This window comes from Etheostoma spectabile, chromosome 4 (assembly GCF_008692095.1).
Source record: "Etheostoma spectabile isolate EspeVRDwgs_2016 chromosome 4, UIUC_Espe_1.0, whole genome shotgun sequence".
Lineage (NCBI taxonomy): Eukaryota > Metazoa > Chordata > Actinopteri > Perciformes > Percidae > Etheostoma > Etheostoma spectabile.
The window spans coordinates 22,032,559-22,058,035 of NC_045736.1; the positions used below are offsets into that span (position 1 = coordinate 22,032,559).

Here is a 25,477-nt window from a genome sequence, read left to right on the forward strand (position 1 = left end):
TTTGAGTTCATGTATAAAGTCATTTTCAAAGCTCCCACAGTGTCTCACCCTCAGTGTTCTTACTATAAGCATGAATTTATGTAGCGTAAATAATGTATCCTATTGGATCAAGTATTTGCTACAAAGTTTGCATCTCCATTGTTATTAACTTTGAAATCCTCTTTCAAAGTTATACCAGTCCACGAGAATATGTTTTTTGGATCTCTTATAGAACCTGTACATGTGCAGTATGTTCTCAGTTCACCTTGCTTATTGTCACGTCAGTAGTGCTGCCTCTTGCATCCACCATTATTTAAAAATATCATAGTCTTCCCCTCCTGAACCTCTACTGCTCATGTATTGTCTTTTTTGAGAGCATTCTTGTTATTTCCAAGCCAGTCCTCCAAGCTGAATTACTTCCCCTTATTGTTGTTGTTGTTGTTCATTCATCTCAGACCTTTTATAGGTCCAACGTTGTTTCCATGATGCTGCTAATTATCTGTCTACTAAATGTATTTGTCTGTTTCATCCCTTTGTATAACCTGATCTCATTATATTATCAGACATTATCAGAGCTCTTTTTACCAATAAACCGAAAAGGCATTTTACATCCATAATGTTATGAGTTCATATTGTTACTGGATAATATATTGCCTTTTCTTTTTATGACCACTTCCTCACTGTTATTTAAAGTAATTTGGGGAAATGATTTTCGAAACAGGCAAACATTACATTTTGGACTTAAGTGACAACTTAAGTGATTCATTTTCCATTTTCAGTTTGGGGAGGGCACTGTTTATTCACTTGAGCACTTAACTATAATAGAAAGTAATTGTTTTGCTATCAACTCTACTAAATCTAGTACCTGCACGGACGGATGTACGATGCATTAGCTTCCAAGAGAAGTGTTACGCAAGCTGTAACTGATAAAAAAAACAACATTGGACTCATGAGTAAGGTTAACAATTAATGGTGGCAATATTAATTGAAAAGAGATGTGTTGGCTACTTAGTGGCAGCAGAAAACACCTGTAAACCAAAATAAATAATAATGTATTACATTACAATGATATATTACATTTATTTGGAGTCAGGTTTGTGTCTACCTGATAAATTCAAGTCCATTACTCGTTCTTATTTTAGCTCTGTTTTTCTCTCCACCAACCTCTAAGAGAATTATCTGGTTCTTTAGCTGTTAAATTATACACTGAGTTCACCCGCTAGTTGCCAGCTTTGTCTACAGTTTGTTGTTTGGTATGTAGCACACAGTGGGTTCATTAGAATGTTTTTGATGAAAATAGCTGCCTCTGGAAACAGCAGTGATGAGAGTGAACCAAAACAGTAAAGTTGTGGTCCATATAACTAAAACAAATCTCCCAACGTTGAGGGGAACTGCAAGTTTAAAACTTAAAGCAATGTCCTTTCACATACACACTTTCATTTGACTGCTGTAAGACCACAGTCATGTGAGTGATTCTGTGAGGCTCAACACAATAATAAACAATATCAGTATGTAACATGCACAAAATTAAAATGTTAACGTTCGAGCGAGTATGTTTACCATGTTGACCACCACCTAGTCCTCCGCAGCACTGTGGAGATAGGTCTGGCAATGCGAGACTAACCACCATCTTGTGTTAACATGCTTAACTGCTCCTCAGATCTCTGCAGGTTAAATCCAGACAGCTGTCCAATCTGAGTTTTCTGTAGCATGACTAAAACAATTGAACATATACGTTCTACCAAAACAAATTCCTTCCAGAGACTATTTTGCAGTGGCACCATGATGCCGCTCTGCGCTTAGCACTGCCCAAGACAATTGTGATTGGTTTAAAGTAATGCCAACAAACCAGAGCACGTTTTCTTTCATCCCGGAATGCCGTGTGTACTAGCCGGACCCTCCTCGGCAGTGCTGTAGAGGAAAGTCTGGCAATGCAAGACTGAGGCTAGATGAATGGACCACCAAAGGTATAATTATTCATCCTTTGGGGACCATGAATGTCTGTACCAAATGTCATTACAATGTGTGAGATATTTGTGTCTGTGGACTGCGGAAAGTGGTGGGGAAACCATTTGACCCAGTGACATTGGCATCCAAAGTAAATTGCATTATTTTTATTATTATTGGAGATGAATTCCTTTTGCTTTACTCACTAGTAATCATAATAAATATGGGACATTTACTATTCTCTCTGGGTATTTGGCTGAATTTCAAATTGATTTTTACAGTTACAAGGGAATTGATGGAGTAGGACAGAGATTGATGGATCAGCAAGTAAGAACAGACTTACTGGAGCGTTGTTGTGTAATGAAACAGACAAAGACATTCAAATAGAATTTTAGGAATTTGTCATATTGAGAGAGAGCAGATGGAGCACATACAGCTGGGATGTGACAGGGTTTGTGTATGGATGCTTATTTGTTTGTGACAGGCATCTTCAAATGGTTTTTGCCTCCTTGGAGAAGTTAATGGCCGTCGTACATCACAGTGCTTGTGTCTCCCGTCGCGGATGGGACATGCACAGCCTGACACAAGTTAATGGTCAGAGTATGTAATGGAAATGAAGATGTATGCGTTTTGAGACTGTCTCTCTAGTCCTGAAGTAGAAATAAATGCATCTGGATGAAAAACATCTTCCCATGCCCACATATCATCCCTTACAACCGTTTTGCCTGTTTATTCTGAATGATCAATATACTCCTTGTCCATCTGCATGGTAAATAATACATTTCTTTCTCAGCTACTTTGGTCTTAACATTAGACAGAGGAGATCAAGAGCTAAATGTTTTTATCTGGTAAAAGGCTGGGTGAACACATGCAAATCCTAATCAATCTGATTAAAAAACAAATCCCCCAAAGATAATTACAGGAGTGTGATCTTGTGAAAAACATCTCTACTCATGTTTTTCTTCATTATCTAAAGCACAATATGAAATAAGTAGACCTACATTATTCACACCAGAAGACACAAAAGACAGTGGTTTTTAACTTATTTATTTTCTTGAGGGAATGTTGGATCCTTCATTAAATATTTACTTACATTATTTACAGCAGTATATTTTACATGGCTTGGTATCATGCACATTGTCATAAAAAACTGTACACATTTACACTCATTTAAGAGGGAGTAGTCTGTGCAATAAAAGGCACAAACCTTTGACCCTGCATTTATGTCTCATGATTACATATTTCAAGGACACTGCCACAAGATGCACACCTGGAGAAAAATGACTTGAGCAGCTGCAGAGAAGACCTGTGTTGGTGTGTGTGATAGCAATTAGCTGCCAAGCAGCAAAGTAGTAAAGTGCCCTCTTCATTGTGTCTAAATGTGATCCTATCCCCTCAGCAGCCTCAGGCAAAGTGAAAAGTATTTTCAGCCATACTGATACAGTGAGCTGAGAAGTTGTCTGATTTACAACAGAGTTCTACAATCTGTAGGATAATCTACAACCCTCAGAATAAGTCTGTTACAGATTCAGGATATTAAGTGAATGATTATCGATGTCCTACAAACATATTCTGTTTCTTTAAGGCAGTAAGGCCTGTTGGCTGAGGCACAAGGCTGAAGCTGAGCAAACTACTTGGGTGTAATGTCATAGTAGTTATAGGATGGTTGGGCTGGAAATGCTACAGATAGTAATCACACATCAGTTGGACAAGCAGTTCTCCTATTGTATCAGTCCTGGGGTCCTATATCCAATATCAGACAGACTGGTTACAGCCACTACACATTGAATATTTTTGCCAATTGACCATTCACTAAACCCTGCCCCCGAGCAGCAATTGTCCAGTCGGAGCTTAGCAACCTTAACTAGTCACTGTGTACCTGTCAAGCTTTGGATTTCTCCACATGCTGCAGGAGTGCACAGGGCTCTAATATGAGCCAAAACCTTGTTTTTTAAGCTTTTCCAAGCTTTTGCTTGCATGTCTGGCTGACTAGCTACCTGCAGAAGTAAACCAGTGTTATGTTAAAAGCTGAGACATGTCATTAAGTAACTATATTATTATGTTTGGTTACAGGTTAAGTCAGAAAAATATCTGTTCAGAGTTTATAATAACAATTGGCTCTTTGTTCTGGAAGGTTACACTCCAGCAACTCCAACCAAACTTGCATTACATACAATAAATAGTATTATGTTGGCCAAACTCATTGGTTAGTCCTTATCATAACTTAATTTTCTTTTGTAAAAGTGGAGCATACACATTAAAATAATACAAACATTAAAGCACACAAGTGTGTTTTTCTTTGTAGTAATAGTTTACTTCTGTGTAATGTTACTGGATATTTTGAGTGGCAAATCTGCCACTGTTGTTATTGTAAACGGGATACGTTCTGTGAAGGAACGGAAACTTTGACAGGGAGGTGGCTAAGTGAAGGGTCAATCGTATCCCCAGGTGAGATTCGTGGGTGCACTACCACTGGTGGCAACCAAAGTCAGATATTTTTAATTACACATACAGTAGTGGCTTTAAAGAGTGAGCAAGGCATCATCTTTTTAAGTGATATTTGGCTTTGGTCAAACAGCTTTCCAATTTCAACTAGATGCTAATAGGGGCTACGGGAACCTTTTCTGCAGTTGATTGTTGCAGGAGAAATAGATTACAGTTAGATCTTGTCATCCTGTATCTCAGATCATACCTTTCATAGAGTAATATGGCATATTTGTGGTCAGTATTATTAGGAAAAATGTCAGAATACCAGCTGACTGCCAGCAAAATAATAAAATAAATAAGGATGGAGATGGACTCTCCTGAGCATCTAGGTGTGCATGCTGCTCTGTCAAATTATCATTCTCAGGCAACATTTGCTATACAAAAGGGTGACTTTAAAGGCAGGGATATCCTGGGGACTGTTTCTGTATGTCTTGACTGTTACCTTACATACTGTATCAGAACAAACATTAATAAAACTGATTTCTAAACCTACTGCTGAGCTAAACAGACGTGATCCTTTCAGTACAATTTCAGTGCTTTAAGCCTCGTTTGGGACCAATAAACTCCAACTTTGTAAACTAAGTCTAAAAATAGGCTTAATGCATATCGTAAAAAAAACACTTCAGAGTATTCACAGCAGTGTTCATTATTCAAAGTGCATGTAAATCCTAACTTCCAGCGTTTACGCTGTGATTCTCAGGGGCCAGCTGATGAGGAAGACGTCAGTTAACCTCGGCTAAATCTCCTATCTATTTAAAAAAAAAAAGGTATGACACACCTATTTACACATCATCAAGTAATGAAATGGTGCTGACATTGGCAGAATACAAGACTCAGAACTTAGGAGAACTTTGGGCGGGGGTGATCCAGATCCAGAGCCAGATAATAATTTAAGGCTTCTGCTTGGCTATACTAAATCTTCCAAGCAAGCATCTTTTGTGAAGAACACTGAAGGTTATTGACCGTCAATGCTTCCAAATCAAAACAAATGGCCAAACCAAAACATTTCAATAACAAATCCAATCAGGCGTTTAACATTAAGATTGACAAAGGCAATTGCCTACTAAATTGCTGTATTTTGAAGGAATCAATCCATTGATGAGTACCACAAAGAAAATACATCCTTCAACAAATGTACAAGCACAGGGCACCGAAGACAGAGCCTAAAGTTACAGTACTACAAGATCTTCTCTAGCAATAAGTAGGAGTCTGGAGAAGAGAAAAAAACTGAGGTGAAGGCTGGCTTAGCATTCTTATCACATGAAACGCACCACACAGCAGGTGTGAAGGCTCAGTCTGGCTAATGAGCACAGATACATACATCTTATACAGTGAAGAGAAGAGTGGAGTCTGACAAAGTCAAAGTTTATAACCCATTATGTTATGGAGGTTAATTTCCCTACAGACCACATTTTGTACACTCCAGTTAAACTACTATACAATTACCAAATTTATACATATATTTAACAAGTAATTATGGTCAAAAATCAGTGCACATCTTCTAAGAGTTGCAATACTTTCAGCTTTGGCCAGATTGGGAAGCTATAATGTAAGACGTAAGAGAAAAGCACAATACATAGATAATAAGTAAAGGGTAAAAAATGCAAAACCAAAACATGGAAATTAGTCTTTTTACAAAAAAGGGGTGATACATAATAGTACCTTTTTTTCTCAAAGTAAAAAACAACAACTTTCAAACAAGGCATCTGGTCAAAGAGCTACCTTAATTCACAGGGTCAAGTATGACTAACATTATCCTTCAGCCTTTACCTGAGTTGGTAGAATATTAAAACCAAGAATGCTTCAACAACTTTTGTCCATCCACACAATCACATCCACAGCTTCAAACTCAGGTTGGCTACATCAACAATCAACAGTGTGTTCTCCCTCTTAGAGGAGCATTTGCAAAAGTACATCTAAAGTTTAAACTTCAGCAACTGTGACTGCTGTTTTATGATCCAAGCTTAGTTTAATTAAACAACATGTTTCTGTTATACATAAAAAGTGCATTAAATGACCAAAGTATTTCTCAACAGGAGTGAGATTCCGGGGTCAAACAAACTGTGCTGTAATATTTGAAAACTAACACACATGAATTGATTTTTATCAAGCTGTAAGACATGTATGTGAAGAAGCTTCTAAATGCTGCGGGACATTTTGAGCTGATACAAAGAAAAATTTAAGACTTTGGTTATTATTACTGTTACCTGTATGTGTGTGTGTGTGTGTGTGTGTGTGTGTGTGTGTGTGTGTGTGTGTGTGTGTGTGTGTGTGTGTGTGTGTGTGTGTGTGTTTGTGTGTGTGTGTGTGTGTCAGTGCATTGCTGCAGTGCTGAATTTGTTTTGTTAAAGAGACACTAAATCAACACAGTGAGGGATGCCAAGACCTATCAGGCAAGATGGATAACCGAAACATCCACTGAAATCCTGTGTTTGTGTTCCATGGTTTGTGCATACATAATCTGCAGATTTGTATATCAGTGCACGGGTACCGCAAGTTTCTCCCTCTCTTTATACGTAGCAGCAAAACGTGGGTGGAGGAAAATTGGGATTTTAATAAGAAATCCCCCTCTCAGTTATGACCTACTTTCACCCAAGTAATCTTGCCTGACAAGCAGACGGTAGAGCTGCGAGACCTCTAATTAAATTGGCTTCCCAGAGAAGTTCAGTAGCTGGGAAGGAGGTGGACTCTTTAGTATGGCTGGTCAGTCTGATACAGTCACTAACCTCAAAGATCAGAGTGGAGCTGAAAGCAGGCAGGGGGGGAACTGGTGAGGCTCCTATTACCATTTGTGGAGGATAACTGGCAAGTGTGGACCACGTACTGTAGGATGGTTGAGATAATGGTCTGGCACTCAATTGAGTACCCGACTCACAAATGTCTTAGGAGTGTGTGCTGTAGGTATGTACCGTTTGTGTCATGTGCATTTGCAAGGGTGTATTTTTTTGTCACAGTTAGCACTTTGCAGAGCAAATATTACAATCCAGTCAGATCCTCCGGGGCCTTAGTTGCGCTACTGGACGTGTGCTTTCTTGTTTGCAGGGTCAGCAGCTAGACAGTCTTATAGCCAGAAAGCCACAGAGGACTCATCCACACAGAGATGAAGAGCCAGGCATTGAATAAAGACTTCAAAATGCCAAGAACTAGGTGTTTGTACACAGAGACCCGTAAAAATTTTCCCTCACGGCAAAATCCAAAACAACTGAGGTAGGGGAAAAAATAAATAAGTAAATGTCATTAAAAATATTAACACGGCTTGTGGAACACCTTAAAGCTTCAGTGACATACTGAAAGCCATGTCAACTACATTAAAAGCAAATGGAAGGCGTTGTAAAAAAAAAAAAGGAAAAAAAAAAAAGAACACCAAGTGATGGTGTTTTGTGTAATTGTTATTATTGTATTGTAAATGTTTCATCAACAATTTTTTATTGATCATCCACCACAATGAGCTTATAGCATGACTCTTCAATGTATTCAGTGTCAGAACAGTCACAGCGCTAATGAACACTTAACAGTCCTGAGCGGAAGAAAAGGAGGAAAGGGCCAGAGGTCCCAGTTGTTAGTTATAACATCTCTCTGGAATTTAAATTCCTCCAGCGTCATGACTTTCATACAATAGATACATGCACGTCTTCGAGCCAATTCATCTGTCACTGTTCCACACGGATTGTAAAACCTTGGTAAAAGAACAGAAGGACACTTTTTATTGTCCTTTTAATACCAGACTGTGGTAGTTTTCATGCCAGGAGAGATAAATTGTTCTGCCTAGTCTATCCACAGCTGGGAAGATGCAGTTTATCTTGTCCAAGTAGCATCACACCTGAATGGCACTTTCAAATTGGCAGTAAAAAAAGACAATCTGAAAGGCAAATATTTTTTTTGCCTGAATACATATTCAACTTCAGCTTTGTTGCATTGCACCTTGACAAAGAAAAAAAAAACACCTTGATTGCCTTGGAAACAGTGTTTTTGGTGTCACATCTCATTGCTAGAAGCAAGCAGGCCAGAAAGTTGCAGCAAGATGGCCGACAAAGGAGCTACTTCGGTTGTCACCTTTTCCTCCACACCTTTGACGACCAGATCTTCACCGTCTTGTCGCTAGAGAGAGAGAGAGAGAGAGAGAGAGAGGAAGAGAGAGGGGGTTGGAATGATGAGCAAAGGGAAGCAAGGAGAACACAACAAAGGGAGAAAATAACAGAACATCAATCAGGCAATCTTATCTTTCTAAACAACCCATTGTACATCAGACATAAGGCAAAGAGATTGGCTTCAAAGTACACTTTATACACACATGCCCACACACACACTTCATTAAAAACCCTTCTCATGGTGTCAGTGAAAAAAACATCTCTCAGAAAAGTAGAGAAATAAGTATGATTCATTACTGCAACAAGTAAATCTAACCAACCTGCCCACAACACTACTCCCAACTGAACAGTCAATTTAATTTTCACGTTCCTGCACATTCCCAGGGTGCTAATCATAACGCCTTGCACTGGTCAATTAGGCAATACCCAGAACAGCATCACAGTTTCCATTAACACTAGCTAAGGAAATTGTGAAGAAGCCATGCTCTTTGGTTGGTGTGGAGGATATGCTAAATGTCAATTGAGTGGATTTGGTCTGAAAGGACCATGTTGAATAAATAATTCAATTTTGAGAAATACACTTCTTGCCCATAGTTAGATGAGAACATTGACACCAAGTCCCATGTCTGTATGATAAATATGAAGCAGGCTGTTGGCTTCGCGCAGCATAAAGTTAAAACAGGGGAAAATAACTAGCTTGGCTCTGACCAAAGGGGACATAATCCACCTACCAGCACCTCCAAACCTCAAAAATTGTATCTCATTTGGTTATTCCCAATGTAAACTCAAGTGGAAAATTGTCAAGTTTTCTGTTTTACGGTGGGTTAAATGCTGGGCTAGATAGCGGCAGGCTAGCAATTGTCACTTATTTCAGTCTTAATGCTAAATTGAGTTTGCTGGCTCTTGCCTTATATTGAACAAACAGACATGTGAGTGGTATCAATCTTTTCATCTAACTCTTAGTAAAAAAATAATAATAATTATTTGATAAATAAGTGTATTTCCCAAAAAAGGAGCAACAGACTAATGTGATTTACAAATAAATCACTTGTTCAGTCAATAAGACGCTGTTTGTCTTAGCGAAGGCAGTGATCTGCAAACAAACCAGCAACCACAATAAAATCAAAAATCAGCAGCAGCATGCTATAAACAAAAGAATATTAAAAAAAGATTGATAAACGAATTGGTGCAAAAATGAAAAGAAGGATAGAAACAGAACAAATGCAAAGAGAAAGGTGCAGGTATTACCCAGGTAAAGAACTACAAAAGCAGGAGAAAAGAAGCGCAGCTGGGAAAAAAGGGTGGAAATTAGTTAAGGCGGTACCAAAGGAAGGGAGGGTTGCTGAGCGGAGAAGAGGCAATCATGGAAGGCTGGTGGCTCGGCCCTTGATGGCCAGGACCCGTCGAGGAAGACACGGGGTCAAGCCTGGCACATAGCTCCACAACTTCACCCTGCAGTCACTGGGGTCAGGGAGGACGAGGAGGAGGGTTGAGAACAGGAGGAGTGGGAAGGCAGAGTTGAAGAGACCAGACAAGGAAATATTTGTCAACAGAAAAGATGACGATAAGCAGTAGGAGATGATAAAGAGAAACAAGAGAGCAAGATGAGAAGAAGACAGGGGAGTGACATATATAACGTAAATGTATTTCTAAACAATGCAAATATTCATACGGATTATAATCTGGTTGATCTTGGTTGCTCTGACAGTACGGAGGCCCTTCCTCCACATCAGAAGACAATTATTAGAGCAGGCATTGTTGCAGATAAAAAATAAAAAAAAATAGTAAAACATAAGTCAACACTGTCCCCATGTTTCAGGAGGTGGCTCAATGAAATGTTTTATATGGCTAAAGCTTGATTTATACTTCTGCGTAAACTCGAACTTCTGCCATCAGGAAGAAAATTCCGTGTGCCAAGATGTAAAACAAACAGACTACAGTATATGTTTATCCCAACGCCCATCAATCTGCTGAACTCCAATAATAAATCATAGCACAGCAGAGCAGGGGTGCAATAAATACACCAGCAATTTTTTGCACTTTGCACTTTACTTATTACAATTAATTCTAAGGATGTTGTGTTGTCTGTGCAGTCATGTATGTACTTCTTATGTGTCCATGGACACTTTGTTGATCTCATGTTTATGTTGATTTTATTTTATGTTGATTTTAGAATGTTTTATTTCTGTTACATGTTTATGTTGTGAAGCAACAAACTGTAGCACTATGCCCAGGACAAATTTCCCCTCAGGGACAATAAAGTGTATTCTATTCTAAATAAGATGAAATCAAGGAGAGCGTTAACTTTTCCTGCTACAGATTTCCTGTTGTAGTCAGAAAGTACAGGTAAGACACTTTGTTTTTCTCACTATGACCATCACTAGAGTTGCTACTTACTCCGCAGCTATTTGCTTTCACTTTCTTACTTGCTCTACCACACCACACACACACACACACACACACACACACACACACACACACACCACACACACAACACACACACACACCACACACACACACACACACACACACACACACACACACACACACACACACACACACACACACACACACCAGCCCTGCTGAGATTGACGCACACAGCCATGTGCAAGTGAAACTTTTTAGGACACTTTTGTAGGCTAAGGCAAATGCTCTGTGTGGAGCCTCCACAGAACCACAAATTAAGATCATAAATCAATTCCAAACGGTCTGAAAACCATTTTTGATATTGCTTGATGAGCCCTAAATGTCTGATTTGTGTGTTTGCTGCTGTGCTACACCCTTCATCCGAGCAAACTTTGATCTTGCACTCTGATACTCTGGCAGCCCTCCATTTACAGTATGTGTGTGCAGCTTTTTTTTCTTTTGGTTTTATCTTTTTTTATTGCTGTCTGGTCTAGTTCTAAATTAAGTATTAAAAAAAAAAAGAAAAAAAAAAAAGAAGAGGAGCAGACAGGAAGAAGAGGGAGTGGAAAGTTAGTCAGTGTCAGTGAAAGCCTTCGAGCTGAACGAGAAGTGAAAGGAAACTGAACACAGAATGTCCCACTCAGATACACAAACAGTAAACAAGCATTGAACCTGCCTGATGCAGCTATGACCTCAGCAAAACACAGATTTGGAGAAAAACAGGATGACCCTCTCTGAGCTACGGAGGCTGACACACACACCTGCTGATTAATGTTTAAAATTAAACAAACATGACTCATATTCCAGCATTTTACTCGCATTTTCTCTCTCTCTGTGTACCAGTTCACAAATATAAAATATAAACATTACGTTCTCTGGTTCTCAACCTCCAAAGCCTCCTGATCAGGCTGGCATTATTCTATATTTTAGTTGTTGTCAACAAATTCCACAAAAAAGACGTCAATCTCTAAATACTTTCTGAATTCCCTACTGTGTCTATGGTTCTCTAAATCTTAAAATGTTCCAAATGTATAGTTCATTTTTTTTAAAAGGCAAAGTAATTTCCTAAAACAGCACGGCAATGCATTTTTAAGCAAACATTACTCAAACAGGAGTAAACAGTGTATTTGTACAGAAGTGGATCAACACTTATTTGTTGCTCTAGTGAGTATTTACAGCAGCAGACGGTGTACTGTATGTGAGACTGATAAACAATGTTTTTAAATAGTTTTTGGACAACAATCAATCTCTATGACAGATTAATAAGACATATCAGGCCGTCAATACATGTAAACAGGATCCATTCATTGTTGTTTTTGTCTTCACACAGAATTCATTGACAAAAAGAAAAATGTAGAATATCGTCTTATCTTTTAATGCTTGTGTACGTATCAGTATAAGGTGATGGTACTTTAATCTACGCACACTTTCATCAGTTATTTAAAAATAAATAAATAGCATTTATTAAGTCATAAAAGGTTTTTTTAACTTTCAACAAAGGTAATAATCCTCTAAAGAAGAGAGTCTTTTTGCCAATTAATCCCTTCACTACATCAAGAGAATGCTGGACAGATAAAGAACAAAAAAATGAATACCATTTGATGGACACTTTAACAGTACAACAATAGAAAACATTGTTTTATTAGTGGTCCTGGAGTCAACAACATGTTTTTTTTTCTTTTTCTTACCTGGATGCAGTGAAGATCTGTCTTGAGTTGGTACATATGGCGTTAATTGGGCTTTCATGACCTCTGACCTCTCCTATGGGGGTGAAGTTCTCTACATTCCACACCTTCAGCATGCCGCCTCGACAGGCACTCAGCAGCATGGGCCGACCCGGGACATATGCCAGAGCGCACACCCAGTCCTTATGGGCGTTGGGGATTTGCTGTTGAGTCAAAGCAGAGAGACACAAAGTCAGAGAGAGATGAAGATATTACATCATGTTTTTACATAAAAAATACAGGAATGAGAGTCATCTTGGTTATTGCGTTCTAAAAATAGAAAAACAGCAGAAAAACATAAATGTTTAATTTTTAATGGATGCAAATCATTGTCAGTAAGTTTCTTGAATGGAAAATGCACATTGTTGCTAAGCAACACACACTAATACTTTACTTAGACTCAATATTGTAGTTATTCTTAGCTCATGTGTCTGTGTGTTTATTATAATTTACCATGGCCTCAAACGTGATTTTTGAACTAAGAATGAAATCATCTGCATATGTTTACCAAGACAACAACATTGACATGACAAAGACATGGCGAGGGTGAGAGCATTTATGTAGAATCATAAAGGTCTGTACAATGTGTTGCCATTGTATTCATTTTTAATTACAGAGCAAATATTTGGCAAACTGAGAAGGTTAATTTATGAGTAATTTCAGCATTATGGGCAGACCTATTACTTATGGCCTTTAAGAGACTTAAACAGCACCATTTTCTGCTACTGTATTGGATTAAATGTTCCTGCAGCTAATCTCCACACTTCTGCTGCAAGGAACAAACTGTAACACACAAAAACATCCTAAAAGTAGCTGCTAAATTGACATCAAGCTTTTTATCACCCATTTTTTTTTAGTAATTGAAAGAAGAACAGAGTGAACCATGTCTATGATGAAGCAGCACTACAGAGGTGAGGTCATCTTAAAAACAGTGGTTCTCAAACCTTTTTCATTAATGTACCCCCTAAAGCCTGTGTCAAGAGGTACAATGCCGCGCCTGTTTAGGCTAAACAACAACCTTGTAACTGAAAAACACACAAATGCAAGCCTACGTTTTAAATGTTTGGAATCCAACACTAAATTAATTCGTTATTATAGTATCAATATTTTAGGAATTATACATAAATCTCATGTACACCCTGCAGTACTCCAAAGAACCCCCATTTAAGAAACACTCTTAAAATACAGAGCATACAAAAAGCAATTTGGATTGTACACAAGGCTTTAATAAAACTTTATCACACCAACACTGGGTTTTGATTCTGTTTATCTCAACTAACTGGGCTGCAGATTAATTTAGCTCTAAACAGAGAATACATGCACAGGGAGATAACTTTTATTACATTTATCTTCTTTTTCACATTGCGTCTGATTTGATTCTGTCATTACTTCAATGTTGTATTTTGAGATTAGCTTTCAACCAAAATAACACTGCAAATAAAGTTAATTTCCCTTATTGTTTCCATCTGCTACCATCTGGTAGTCTGCTCTCTTTCTCTAGTTTTTATAGGCAGTACGTTATTCAATTCAATCCTATTGTATTTAAAGTGTAAGGTATTAATTCTATGGCTATTCCTCATTTGCATGCAAGTCTATTTTAAACCTATTTTTTGTGATTTGAAAGGAGCAACATGCTTAAAAGTACGTGCTTTTTCTGAGCAAAATAAAATCTGTGTTATTTTACTGAAGGGATTTGAACTTGAAACAGAGCTCTGAGTTTCTTTCTGTTCAGTGATTCTTACGGAACAAAGGTCCGAGCAAAGATCGACTGAAATAGTGACATTAACCAAATGGCTATAATTTCGTACAGTATGCCAATCAATTAATTATTTACTTGTCACATAAAATTGTACAAGGTACAATTCCAGTGAAATGTTATCCCATCAGCTCATTCGACTTGTGCATGACTCATCATGCTCCAGGATCCAGCCAAGTCTCAGGCCAAAGGACACCACAGCTCCCTACATTCCGCTGGAAACCAATGGAGGCACCCGGCTCACGGCCCGACGCTGCACACTGGCTAGCAGGATGCCTAGTAGAAAAGTCACTTTTTTCGCTTTTCAATTGCTCCACGCTTGCCTTGGTGTCCCCTATGATGTAGAGATGTAGATGGATGCAGAGATGGTCTTGCTTATCCATGTAGTCTTGAATGTAGCAATAGGTGTCAGCTGATAGCCATCGTTACATTTGCAAACTTTGACCGGCCAGCAGGAGTGGATTTCCCTATCCTGATGAGTGACTTGTATTGATGACCTGGCCACAGACATGGTCTTGCTAGCTTGAGCTCATCTTCTAACTTTTGGAAACTTGACCAACCAGCTGACCCAGGCTAGCAGAGTCAGAGGGAGGTAATCATATGTACCACAAAATGTAATGCAGGTCTCACATTGCTTTATAAACAAAGGTGTATACTGCCACACAATATACAAAATAATACGTAAGTACTATTTGAGATGACACTTTTTTGACCATTTAGACACAGAAATGGCATACTGATGACCCAAATGGATACAGATGGAAAGAAACCATGTGGAGACAGCAGGTAGAATGAAATGGATTAATACTGTGTACACAAAAAAAAGTCTTCTGAACATGAACATTTACAGACATGTCCCTTGGCAGAAAATGGATGCTTTTAACCTATTCATGAGGCCTTCCTGTTTGCCTAAAGTTGTCTTTCATTGCAGAAAACAAGGATTTATTGGCGTTTGCCACAATGGGTATGTTTTTTTTTTGTCCATTCTCTATTAGAGGCAGACTGATAAATTGGCTGGGTCGATATGATTAGATTATCATCATTATAATAGTATTGTAGTATACATTAGGCCGAAGTAACAAGTTATGTCAGTAAAGTAATGCCAATGATATATTTGAGAAGCTGTGTCTCCATTTCACTAGAGGCCACTGACAAGTTTATTGTTCAATTGTAAAATATTGCAAATTTAGGGGGATCCATACAGATATTTTTGTTATGTAAAAAAACAATATTGTCTTATCAAGACTTATTTTCTTTGATGGTTTTTTGTGTTTGTTTCATGAAACAGCCAAAAACTGGCATCAGTCATTACAGTATGCAATGTCCAGTGCTGGTAATTTATGGGCAGATTGTTCTTTTATATACAGAGCTAGATTAAGTTGATTTTTTCCTAGCTCCTAAAATTAAACATGATCTGCCTTTCCTTTTGGTTGAAAAGTTGATATAAATGTACTTTAAACTAATAATTTTAAATGGTTTAAAATAGAGCGCCATTTCAGCACAATCTATACGGAGCTCCCTCCATGACAGCTGACAACTTGACAACAACCTAATTCTGATGGTCAGCAGAGATTTGTGATTCTTAGTTGGGATCTAGAGGCCAGAAAAGGTTGACAAATTAGAAAGCCTTTTTCAACACAAAAAGAAAATGGAGGAACCGTTAGAGAGGCCATTCCTACCCCGTCCACAAATCCACGGGGAGTTGGGCATGCAATAAGAGCTGAAGAAGGGGAATAGCAAGTACAAAAAGTAAAGAGAACGTTCGCACATATATTACATCTAACTCACTATCTGCAACAACTTAACACCAGTGGGTAAAAATTAGTCAGTGCTTTTCAACACCTCAGAGAGCTACACCACCCTGCAGCAACAGTTGCATAAGCAATATATAAACAATATTTTTTAAGCAATTAGAAAACCCTAAACTACAATGTTGAGTAATCATAAACAAATTGGTTCACATATTCCCTCAAGAAAACACACTATGGTGTATGCATTTTAACAGAGGGGTCAGAGCAGAACAGCTTGCAGCAGCAATCCTGGAGGAGGCAGAGTCTTCTGTAATATATTCTATAGTACCCCAAGCCACAATTTGATCCTATTACATAATTAGACAGGGACTACTGAGTTAGAGAGGCTGTAAAATGGATTGTGTTGGCTGCTTCACAAATGAGGTTAAGGTCATATGCCGCAGACCACAGCACTGACTAAGTTGATTTAATTCCGCCTTTGAATGGAATTAATAATGGCTTATGTTCTTGTTTTCTCTGTTTGAATAACAAAGGCTAAACAGAACTTATGCAAAAAACTAAAAATTGTTGCTTGCTATGCATATTACTGAGCATGCAAATGAGTAAGCCACCTCCACCCACGAGGGACATTGTTATGCACTATTTACATATGCAGCGGCAACAGAGGATGCACAACACTGCAGGAGTCAACACATGCATTACGAAGACACACACACACACTCAATGACTTTTCTCTCTGGAACCTGTGGCTCTGGTGTGTGTGGGCTCTAACGCCTTGATGTTGACACAGTGCTATCCTGCCACATTACACATGACGACACTCTGTGGACTTTCTCCACCGAGAATCTGTCTAGGTAAAGGAAGACATGAAAGGGAGCTGTCCACCATCTGAACACTCAACAGGCAGGCAGCACAGTTTTTAAGTGTCACAGCCAAGCCGGTGTCAGATAACAAGTAAAATACAGTCGCTATTGGGATGTATGGGCACAGAGGGTATGTGTGTTTTGTCAAATATCTATAAGACAACTAATTTTCACTCTCAGTTATTTAGTTCTTTAATTAATCATTTAAACATGTAGTCTAAAATAAGGAGAAATCTTCAAATTGCTTTTTTTCAACCAATGGTTATTTCTTGAAGAAATAAACCAAGAAAAGCAGCAAATCATTAAATTTGAGAAGCTGAAACCAGCAAATCTTTGGCATTTTTAGCCAAGCTAGTGGTTAGCTATAACCTTTGTCATTGTGAGCATGTTAGCATGCTGGCATTAACATTTAGTTCAAAGTACTACTGATAGAAATCTTGTTGTTTGATAAATTACTTAATCTATCAACTGATTATCAAAATCCCTACCCTACACTAGAAGCAGTGAAGCTGTCTTTTAAATGTGGCATTCTCACTGAATTTTTCCACAATATTCTCCTATCTGCACTACATGCACCATATGGAAAGATTGGAATTGCTCAAAAGATGATAAGGGTCAAGATCATGAATTAATAGCCTCAAAGAAAGATGGACTCTTCATGCTCCTACCTACAGGCTCATGGCAAATGTCAGGAGCAGCACTGAAGCACAGCCAGGGTTTTAAACTTTGATGTATCCACATGAATATAAATTCATTGCTTCCTGCTTAACTCAACCCTGCTGACCTCATGCAATCATACAACACATGCAGTCTTAATTTTAAATAACCCTTCGTGAGTGTCAGTATGTTTCAGCTTGATGAGCGAGACATGTTTTTGGCTTTAAGAAGAAGCCTCTTCTTCATCCATAACACAAATCTTAACCAAACAACACATGGTATACATGCAGACACACACCTGAGTGAGTTCCTGCTGCTCCAGATCCCATTTTTTGATGCCGTTGTCTCTGGACCCACTGAACAGCACATCTCCCTGTACAGCCAAACACTCAATGCCATCATAATGGGGCGGCTCAAAGTTATGAGCTGGACCTACATTACCCATAGTTCCCTCTGTCACGTCAAACACCTGAAGAGATAACAGGGAGCAGGAGACTGTAAAAGACATGTCTGCATGTGTGTCACTCAGGTATGGTCGAAATGTGTGTGTGCATTACCTTGACATAATGGTCTTTGGAGCCAGTGATGACTTGGTCTTTGCCCAGCAGAGACTGTCCAACTGTCAGACACATGACAGAGCCGATGTGGCCTGTCAGCTTCCCCATCCCTTGCATCCTACACACACACACACACACACACACACACACACACACACACACACACACACACACACACACACACACAGTGAAATTCATTACTTACAAGAATTTGATTTTCAAGGTTTCACTAAATTAAATCACTTTCCATCTCACGAGTGAAGTAAAACTGCAGAGCCATAGCTATGCCTTAGACATAGAGGATACTGAAGAATTGATTAATACAATCATTTTTCATTTCTGGGGGTTGGTATGCACCATTAATTGGGTCTGAGCCCCTCAGCATAAACTGTCTGGAGCATTCTGTTAAATCCTTTTCCTCTAGACACATAAAACTGAGAAGAAGACTGCGATGCTGCTGGATTTCAAAAATGGGTGCCTTAGAAAGAAAACGTACTCAGATATACACCAGGGCTACGTTCCTGTGCTTTATTTTGACATCCTTTTTAAGGGAGATGTTAATCAGCTCTCTGGTTGATTAACATCTGAAGTCTTATGTACTTAAATAAAACAAATGTGATCGCAAAAAAAACCATTTGACAAGTAAATTAATACATCCACATCTAGATGAATTTAGAGCTGGCTGTCATGATCTGTATGAGTGAACCAATGAATGCGGGGATAACTTAGCATATAAATCAGTGAAAGAATTCATGAAAACATACAATATACAATACCGACTGACAATTTGAGTATTTCAATGAATAAATTGATCTATGACTGAATTATTTTATAGATAAATTTACCTGTTGAGGTCCCACATGCGAACAGTGTTTCCAGCAGCAGCATATAGCACAGATCCTAATGGGTTGAGGGCTATTTGGTTAATTTGACACTCGCCCTGTGCAAAGGTTATTGTGCGGGTGGTGGTGCCAGCACAAGCATCCCCTGAAACCACCTGCCCCGATGAACTGTGGTGGTAAAGAGAAGCCAAAAAGTATAAGAGAGAGGGACAAATAGGAGAAGAATAAAACATGGAGAAACTAAAAACAGAAACAGAGCCCAGTGTAAGAACAGTGCAGAACTTTATAGCCGTCACCTCCACTGGATGCACTTCACATCAAATTTCCCCACATATAATTTGTCTCTTTTCTGCAACTTAAAAGGGGTTCTAAGCAATGTTGGGTGACAGCACTTCTTGTTGACATTCAACTAGTTTCGAACAAAACAAGGCTAGATCTCCCCTCCCTCCTCCCCATCCCGTCCCCTCTCCCTCCCTTCCGTGCTTTGGAGCACTAACCGCCCAACCCCCACCCCAAAATCCTTCTTGTCGGTTATTGGCTGGAACGCTTTTTGTTATGTGGTGCATACTTGGCGGAGTTTGTTTCTGTTGGCGTTTGTGCAGTCTGGGCTGTCTATAGGAGACCTATATCTATGTCTGTAGATTAGCTACTGTTTTTACAGTGTGTTCTGGGGACAGGCAGCTAGCAGATAGTGATGAGATGTTTGCTGTATGCAAAAAATGTTGTAGCCTAAAAAAAACGTGTGACATCACTTAGAGCACCTTTAAAACACATCACAAATCACTTCTATCAAATCTCCTCAACCGCAATATGTTAGATGAACAGCTCCAAACCGTTCCATCTTGCTGGTTGCAGGGTGGAAACTTACGTAAATGTGCGGACACACTTGGCGGAGTCACGGATGTCCCACACCTTGATGTAGGAGGTGGAGACAGAGAAGACCAGACAAGAGGAAGGACAATATTTGACTGACACCACATTGTTTGGGTGGCCTTTGAGGGTGACGATCTCTTGACCTGTTACAAGGTTCCACATCTTACAGGTGCGATCTGCAAGAGGGGAGCAGTTAAAATACTTCTTTGGGTTGACACTTACATGCATATTATTTTGTAATAAATGGATCAGAGTATTGTATTCTTGCACTTATTTTTGCTACATGCCTCATTGTCAGAAATCTGACTTTTTGATACATTTACAGAAGAAAATGTATACCACATTAAAGGAATCATTTAGAACTACAATAGCTTTATACTAGCCAAATATAAACCTTTTATGCGCCTAGCTTTTGAGTCTAGCTTGGAAAAAACCTGAAAGCAAGGGAAAACAGCTAGCCTGGCTCTCCTCAAAGCAAAAACAAATCTCAGTTAGTGGTACAGTATGTGTACCTTTAGATCCAGTGAACAGCAGCTCATCGGTAGCATCCACACACAGAACCGGCTTCGAATGGCCCTCGGCTACAGAAACACACTGCAGGGGTGCCGTCCGACCTCCCTTAACACCCCCGATGGGATTGATCACACCCCTAAAGATCACACACACACACACACACACACACACACCACACACACACACACACACACACCACACACACACACACACCACACACACACCACACACACACACACACACACACACACACACACGGTGTCACAGTCACGTCATAATAAATCAGTAAAGTTGATTTCGTTCCACATTTGTAAACATAATATCGGCCAATCACAAACATGCACACAAAACACAATTAGTCTATCCATTATACAGAGACAATACAAACACATACAAACCTCACAGAATATACAGTATATACAAATGATACTCCCCTAAAATAGCTATGTATCTATATGCAATCAAACAACTTCCTGTTGATTTTCTGAGCCTACTTGCTCCAGCTCTCTGGTATGCGTGCACTCCCCTGCATGCTTTTCTTTTGTTGTGGAACAGACTAATTAAGGCACTACCACAGTAGGAGAAGATTCTTATTCAACTTGTCTCTCTGTCTCTATCTTTCTCTCTGTGTCTCTCACACACACACACACACACACACACACACCACACACACACACACACACACACACACACACACACACACACACACACACACACTTACACTTCTATGTTATGTGCATTCAATCTCTCTAGCTGAACCTTTGCACCCCCCCCAAATCTACAGTATGTCCCACTGACAGGCAAGAGTCAGAGAGCCTGGAGAGCAATCAGAGTGAAACAGAGCAGGCAGAGGGTGAGAAGAAGAAGAAGAGAGAGGAATGTGGGGAAATTGGTCCCCAGTGGGCTTCCTAATAACACCAGTGCTAGTTAGTGTGTATGTGAGTGCATACTGTATGTGTGTAAGAGAGAGTGAGGCCAAACACAGTAGTGAGGGAGAGCCAAAGGGTGTGACAAAAGAGAATCTGTGATTACACACAAAACTCGGGACAGGTATTGTTTCTGCATGGAGTGAGAAAAATATATAGAAGGCTGTGCTTGAAACCTGCAACATGCTCCTCCTCTGTGCCTTCACGCACACTGATGAGTAACCAAACAAATACACACAACAAATCAAAAATAAAACATAAAAAAATACTGTGTACAATTTTATAGTGAAAAATGCCAAACAAAATCAAAAACTGTAAAAATGAAAAAATACAATCTGTGAAAAAAATGTGCATGCATGTCTGTGAAATCTCATCAAAACACAAAAGAAAATCAACATGTGCAGCCACAACCTGGAGGACCAATCCCACAGCAGCCGGGAACTCAAAAATAAACCACAGCACAACGTCCGGAGACGTCACCATCACCACATGCAGCATCCATTCTCCGCCAGTCAGGAGGGAGCACCTCCACAGCCAATCGCCTTACGGGGCCAAGGGAAAAGGGTGTGTGGGGTAAGTGGAGAGATGTAACAGCCTGATGACAGGTGTACGGAGTGAAAACAGCATCACAAACAATCTTTCTCACTCTCTTTTTGGTCTAATTCCAGTTTTGTAAATGTTGATGATATAACTAAAGTATTACTTTAGGAAATCAATACATATTTATAATACAAGGAAAGGGAAAATTGAAAACAATAAGAGAAAAAAGATCTAAGGTGCAGTTTCATTTGAATGAACCTTGACACTCTAAAGGCCGTTAACCCTTTAATGTTGTCTGAGAAGGCATTACACTCCATCCTCATTGGTCAAAATGGGAAGTCCGACTAAGTGAGGTGCTAAAGCTATTATATATTTAAATTGTGAATAAAACATAATTTCTTTCACTGTATTGTATTGTACAAGAGCCCATATACTTGCAACCATTTGCATGCTGTGTTCACCTGCCAGGGAATCATTATGCTGCATGATTTTAAATACTTACTTTAAACCTTCACACATTTTCCTATATAAAAGGACATGTACTGCCCATATTATTATATTGCTTAATGCACTACTCTATTTCTCACAGCACGGCACTGGTCCAAATGGCAGAAAGTGTTCCCATTCTATAAGCGTCTATGGAAGATATCATAGTGTGCTGTGTTATGCATTATGAAAGGGCTGCTAATGGATGTTACTGGGCCAAGCACCAAGAGACAAGCATAATAATAAAAACATGGAGGGGGGGATCAGTGTGTGCCCTTTGCAAAACACAAAAAAACAGACAGAAGGGTCTTGGTGAGAGGTGCATCAATTTGTGTGTGACCATGTGAGATAAATATACAGAGGAGAAATTTCTGTTTTTATCATTATTATATAATTTCATTTTTGTCTTAAAGTAATAGTTTGAAATTGTGGGAAAACAGCTTTCTTGCCAAAAGTTAGATGCAAATGTGGATGTCTCTTTGTTTGTACAATAAATTTGATAATACAGTCAGTAGTCAATTAGCTTGGCATAACAACTGCACACAGGGTAAAATAGCAAGCCTGACTCTGTCCAATGGTAAATCACTGAATAACTAACTCATTAACATGATGTGTTGCTTACAACATACATACAAAAAAAGAAAGTATAAAAACCAAAGTCTGCTGTTTTCCTGGCAAACTCACAGTGACTACACTACACCCGGTCAAGAAAAAGTCCTGCACATTAGTCACTATAAAACCACAATTTGTTGTTTACGCTTCAGGTTTTGTACAGATTAATCAAACAAGATATACATGTTCATTAGTGAGCTTCAGAGCTTTAGAAAGAGCCAGGCTAGCAGTTTCTCCCTGCTTCCACTCTTTGTGCTAAGCTAACTGGCTGCTGGTTACAAATCTAACAGACAGACATGAGAGTGACACCAATTCCTCATCCAACACTTGACCGGGAAGCCAATAAGTGTATTTAAAAAATGTGAAACTATTCCTTTAACTCGTGTATTTCAGAAACTTCTGTCAATACGACAGTCTTTACTGTAAATGAAGTATCTAGGGAATTACTGATTATTGTAAGGTTGTTACTCTAATCAAAACAATCATTAAACAATCATAAGATGTTTGTTTAAATAACGTTTTCCCATTTTAGTATTTGCTTCTTTGTTTTTTCTGCAGCCTGCAGAAAAGTGGTAAGGTTCATTCCGGTCTTGTGAGCGAGCTACACCACAGAGAAACAAAACATCACATGTGGGAAAGGGCGGCGGGTCCAGAAAGCCACATGTGGTTAAAAGATGCACCAAAGCGACCTCATCCACAGGGGGGGAGGGGGTGGGGGGATTGGAGGAGAGGCCAGGCGAGGCACTGACTACCGGTGGAGACCAGATGAGTTAACAGGCAAATGGGAAAAACAGAGAGTGACAAACACAGTTCCTCTACCTGAGCACCTCGGAGAGCGAAGAGTCGCTGTCATCCGACCTGGAGGCAGAAGAGGAGCAGGAGAGGGGAGGGTGGGGCGGGAAGAGGAAAGGGTTAACCACGCTAAGGAAAGACAGAAGGGTTACTGGCAAAGGGTTAAAAGGAAGGAGTGACTGGAGGAAGGGTTTTAGATAAAAAGCAATGAGCAAACTGGCAGCAAAGCTCAGTCAAATAGTAACGCTTGTTCAGTGATTATCAGGCAGTTGGCCATGAAATGTGATTCTTCCCAAGGATAACCACCGAACAAACTGTATTCCTTAACCTCTGTCTGCAGATACTGCAGGTACACCCACACTGAGCAGCTGTTTTTTGGTGGACTTTTCCCAAGGGCTAACATCAAAAGGTTAAAGCTTTAAAGAAATTGTTTGACATTATGGCTTATTTAATTTCTTGCCGAGAGTTAGGTGAGTAAATTGATACCACTCGTTTGTCTGTCCGTTCAGTAGAAGTTTACAGCCAGCAGCCACTTAGCTTAGCTTAGTTTAGCTTAGCATAGCAAAAAACAGAAGAAACATAACAGTAAAAAGTAAAATAAGTTGCCTACCAGTAACTCTAAAACTCGCTCACCTTTAAATTAAAATAATAACTTCATATTTGACTTACAGACATGAGTGGTATCAATCAATCATCTAACTCTTGGCAAGAAAGTGAAAAGGCATATTTCCAAATGTCAAACTATTCATTTGAACATGGCAGAAAAAAGGTACTGAAAGAAAGAAGGAAGTAGTCAAGGAGGAAACACTGATTATAGGATAGTCATCCACAGAGGTCAAAGAACTGCACACTATAATTTCTACACTTTTGTAGCCCCAATGTATAACTCCCCTGATGCCAGTGTCCGCTCCCACATCTACTTTTTCCAGCCATATACAGGGAATTAGTACAGAAAAGAACAAAAGGGACCGCAGTCAGGGTTAACAGAGGGGAAAATCTAGAATGGAGGATAATGTTGTTGATCGAACTCACAGGTAGGCCTGCTCAAAGCTGCCGAGGGAAAAATTCAGAACACATCAATATGGTACCTCCACTTTGTGTAAATGTGCAATAAAAGTGTTACTATATTGTAAATAATTTATAACTTCTGGTTCGTCACCATGGGAGCCTGTGCTTTACACTCTGAGCATGAAATAATAAATCTAAATGATTCTGGATATGTCCGGAGGGAAAGGTGATGTAAATTCCTCCATTTCCTGGTATTTACTGCTGGCCAAAGTGGCTATTAGTATAGTGACATCCTCTTTTCTTTCAGACTCTCAAGACAAAATCCTTTTAAAATTCATTGGTTTTGGAGGATGTAAAAAATGGTTTTGGCATTCAAAGCCCCTTTATCCATCAGAAGACAAGAAAAAAAATGATTTCCCTCATTCCCATGTGTATTTGAAATCTGTGTAAAATGCCTGATCCCTGACTCACAGGCAACCAATCTATTCAAATTAGGGATCGACCGAATTGATATCTTTTTAGAGCCGCTACCGATTTTTTAAGGAGTAACCAAGGAGGCTGATAACCAATATTTGCAGACATACATTGAAAGTAGAATGAAATTAAAATCTTAGAATCAATACTTAGAATATCACAGACTACAAAAGAAAACATAGTTGAAATGCCTTCA

General features: G+C 39.1%; 1 protein-coding gene across 6 annotated transcripts in view; it reads right to left on the bottom strand.

Annotated features, from left to right (window-relative positions):
- Positions 1-2,957: 2,957 nt before the first annotated feature.
- Positions 2,958-25,477, bottom strand: part of kif21b (kinesin family member 21B) — a 75,911-nt gene continuing 53,391 nt past the window's right edge. For 2 of the 6 annotated variants that reach the window (XM_032512538.1, XM_032512537.1), the window contains exons 27-35: positions 23,827-23,865; positions 20,443-20,579; positions 19,926-20,106; positions 19,061-19,225; positions 18,216-18,333; positions 17,957-18,127; positions 12,596-12,795; positions 9,826-9,962; positions 2,958-8,511 (exon numbers count right to left, since the gene is read on the bottom strand). In XM_032512538.1, coding sequence (XP_032368429.1) covers positions 9,863-9,962; positions 12,596-12,795; positions 17,957-18,127; positions 18,216-18,333; positions 19,061-19,225; positions 19,926-20,106; positions 20,443-20,579; positions 23,827-23,865 — 1,111 coding nt within the window. In that variant the 3' untranslated portion in view covers positions 2,958-8,511; positions 9,826-9,862. The remainder of the gene's footprint in view (positions 8,512-9,825; positions 9,963-12,595; positions 12,796-17,956; positions 18,128-18,215; positions 18,334-19,060; positions 19,226-19,925; positions 20,107-20,442; positions 20,580-23,826; positions 23,866-25,477) is intronic. The other 4 variants (XM_032512539.1, XM_032512540.1, XM_032512541.1 and 1 more) reach the window with 3 other exon arrangements.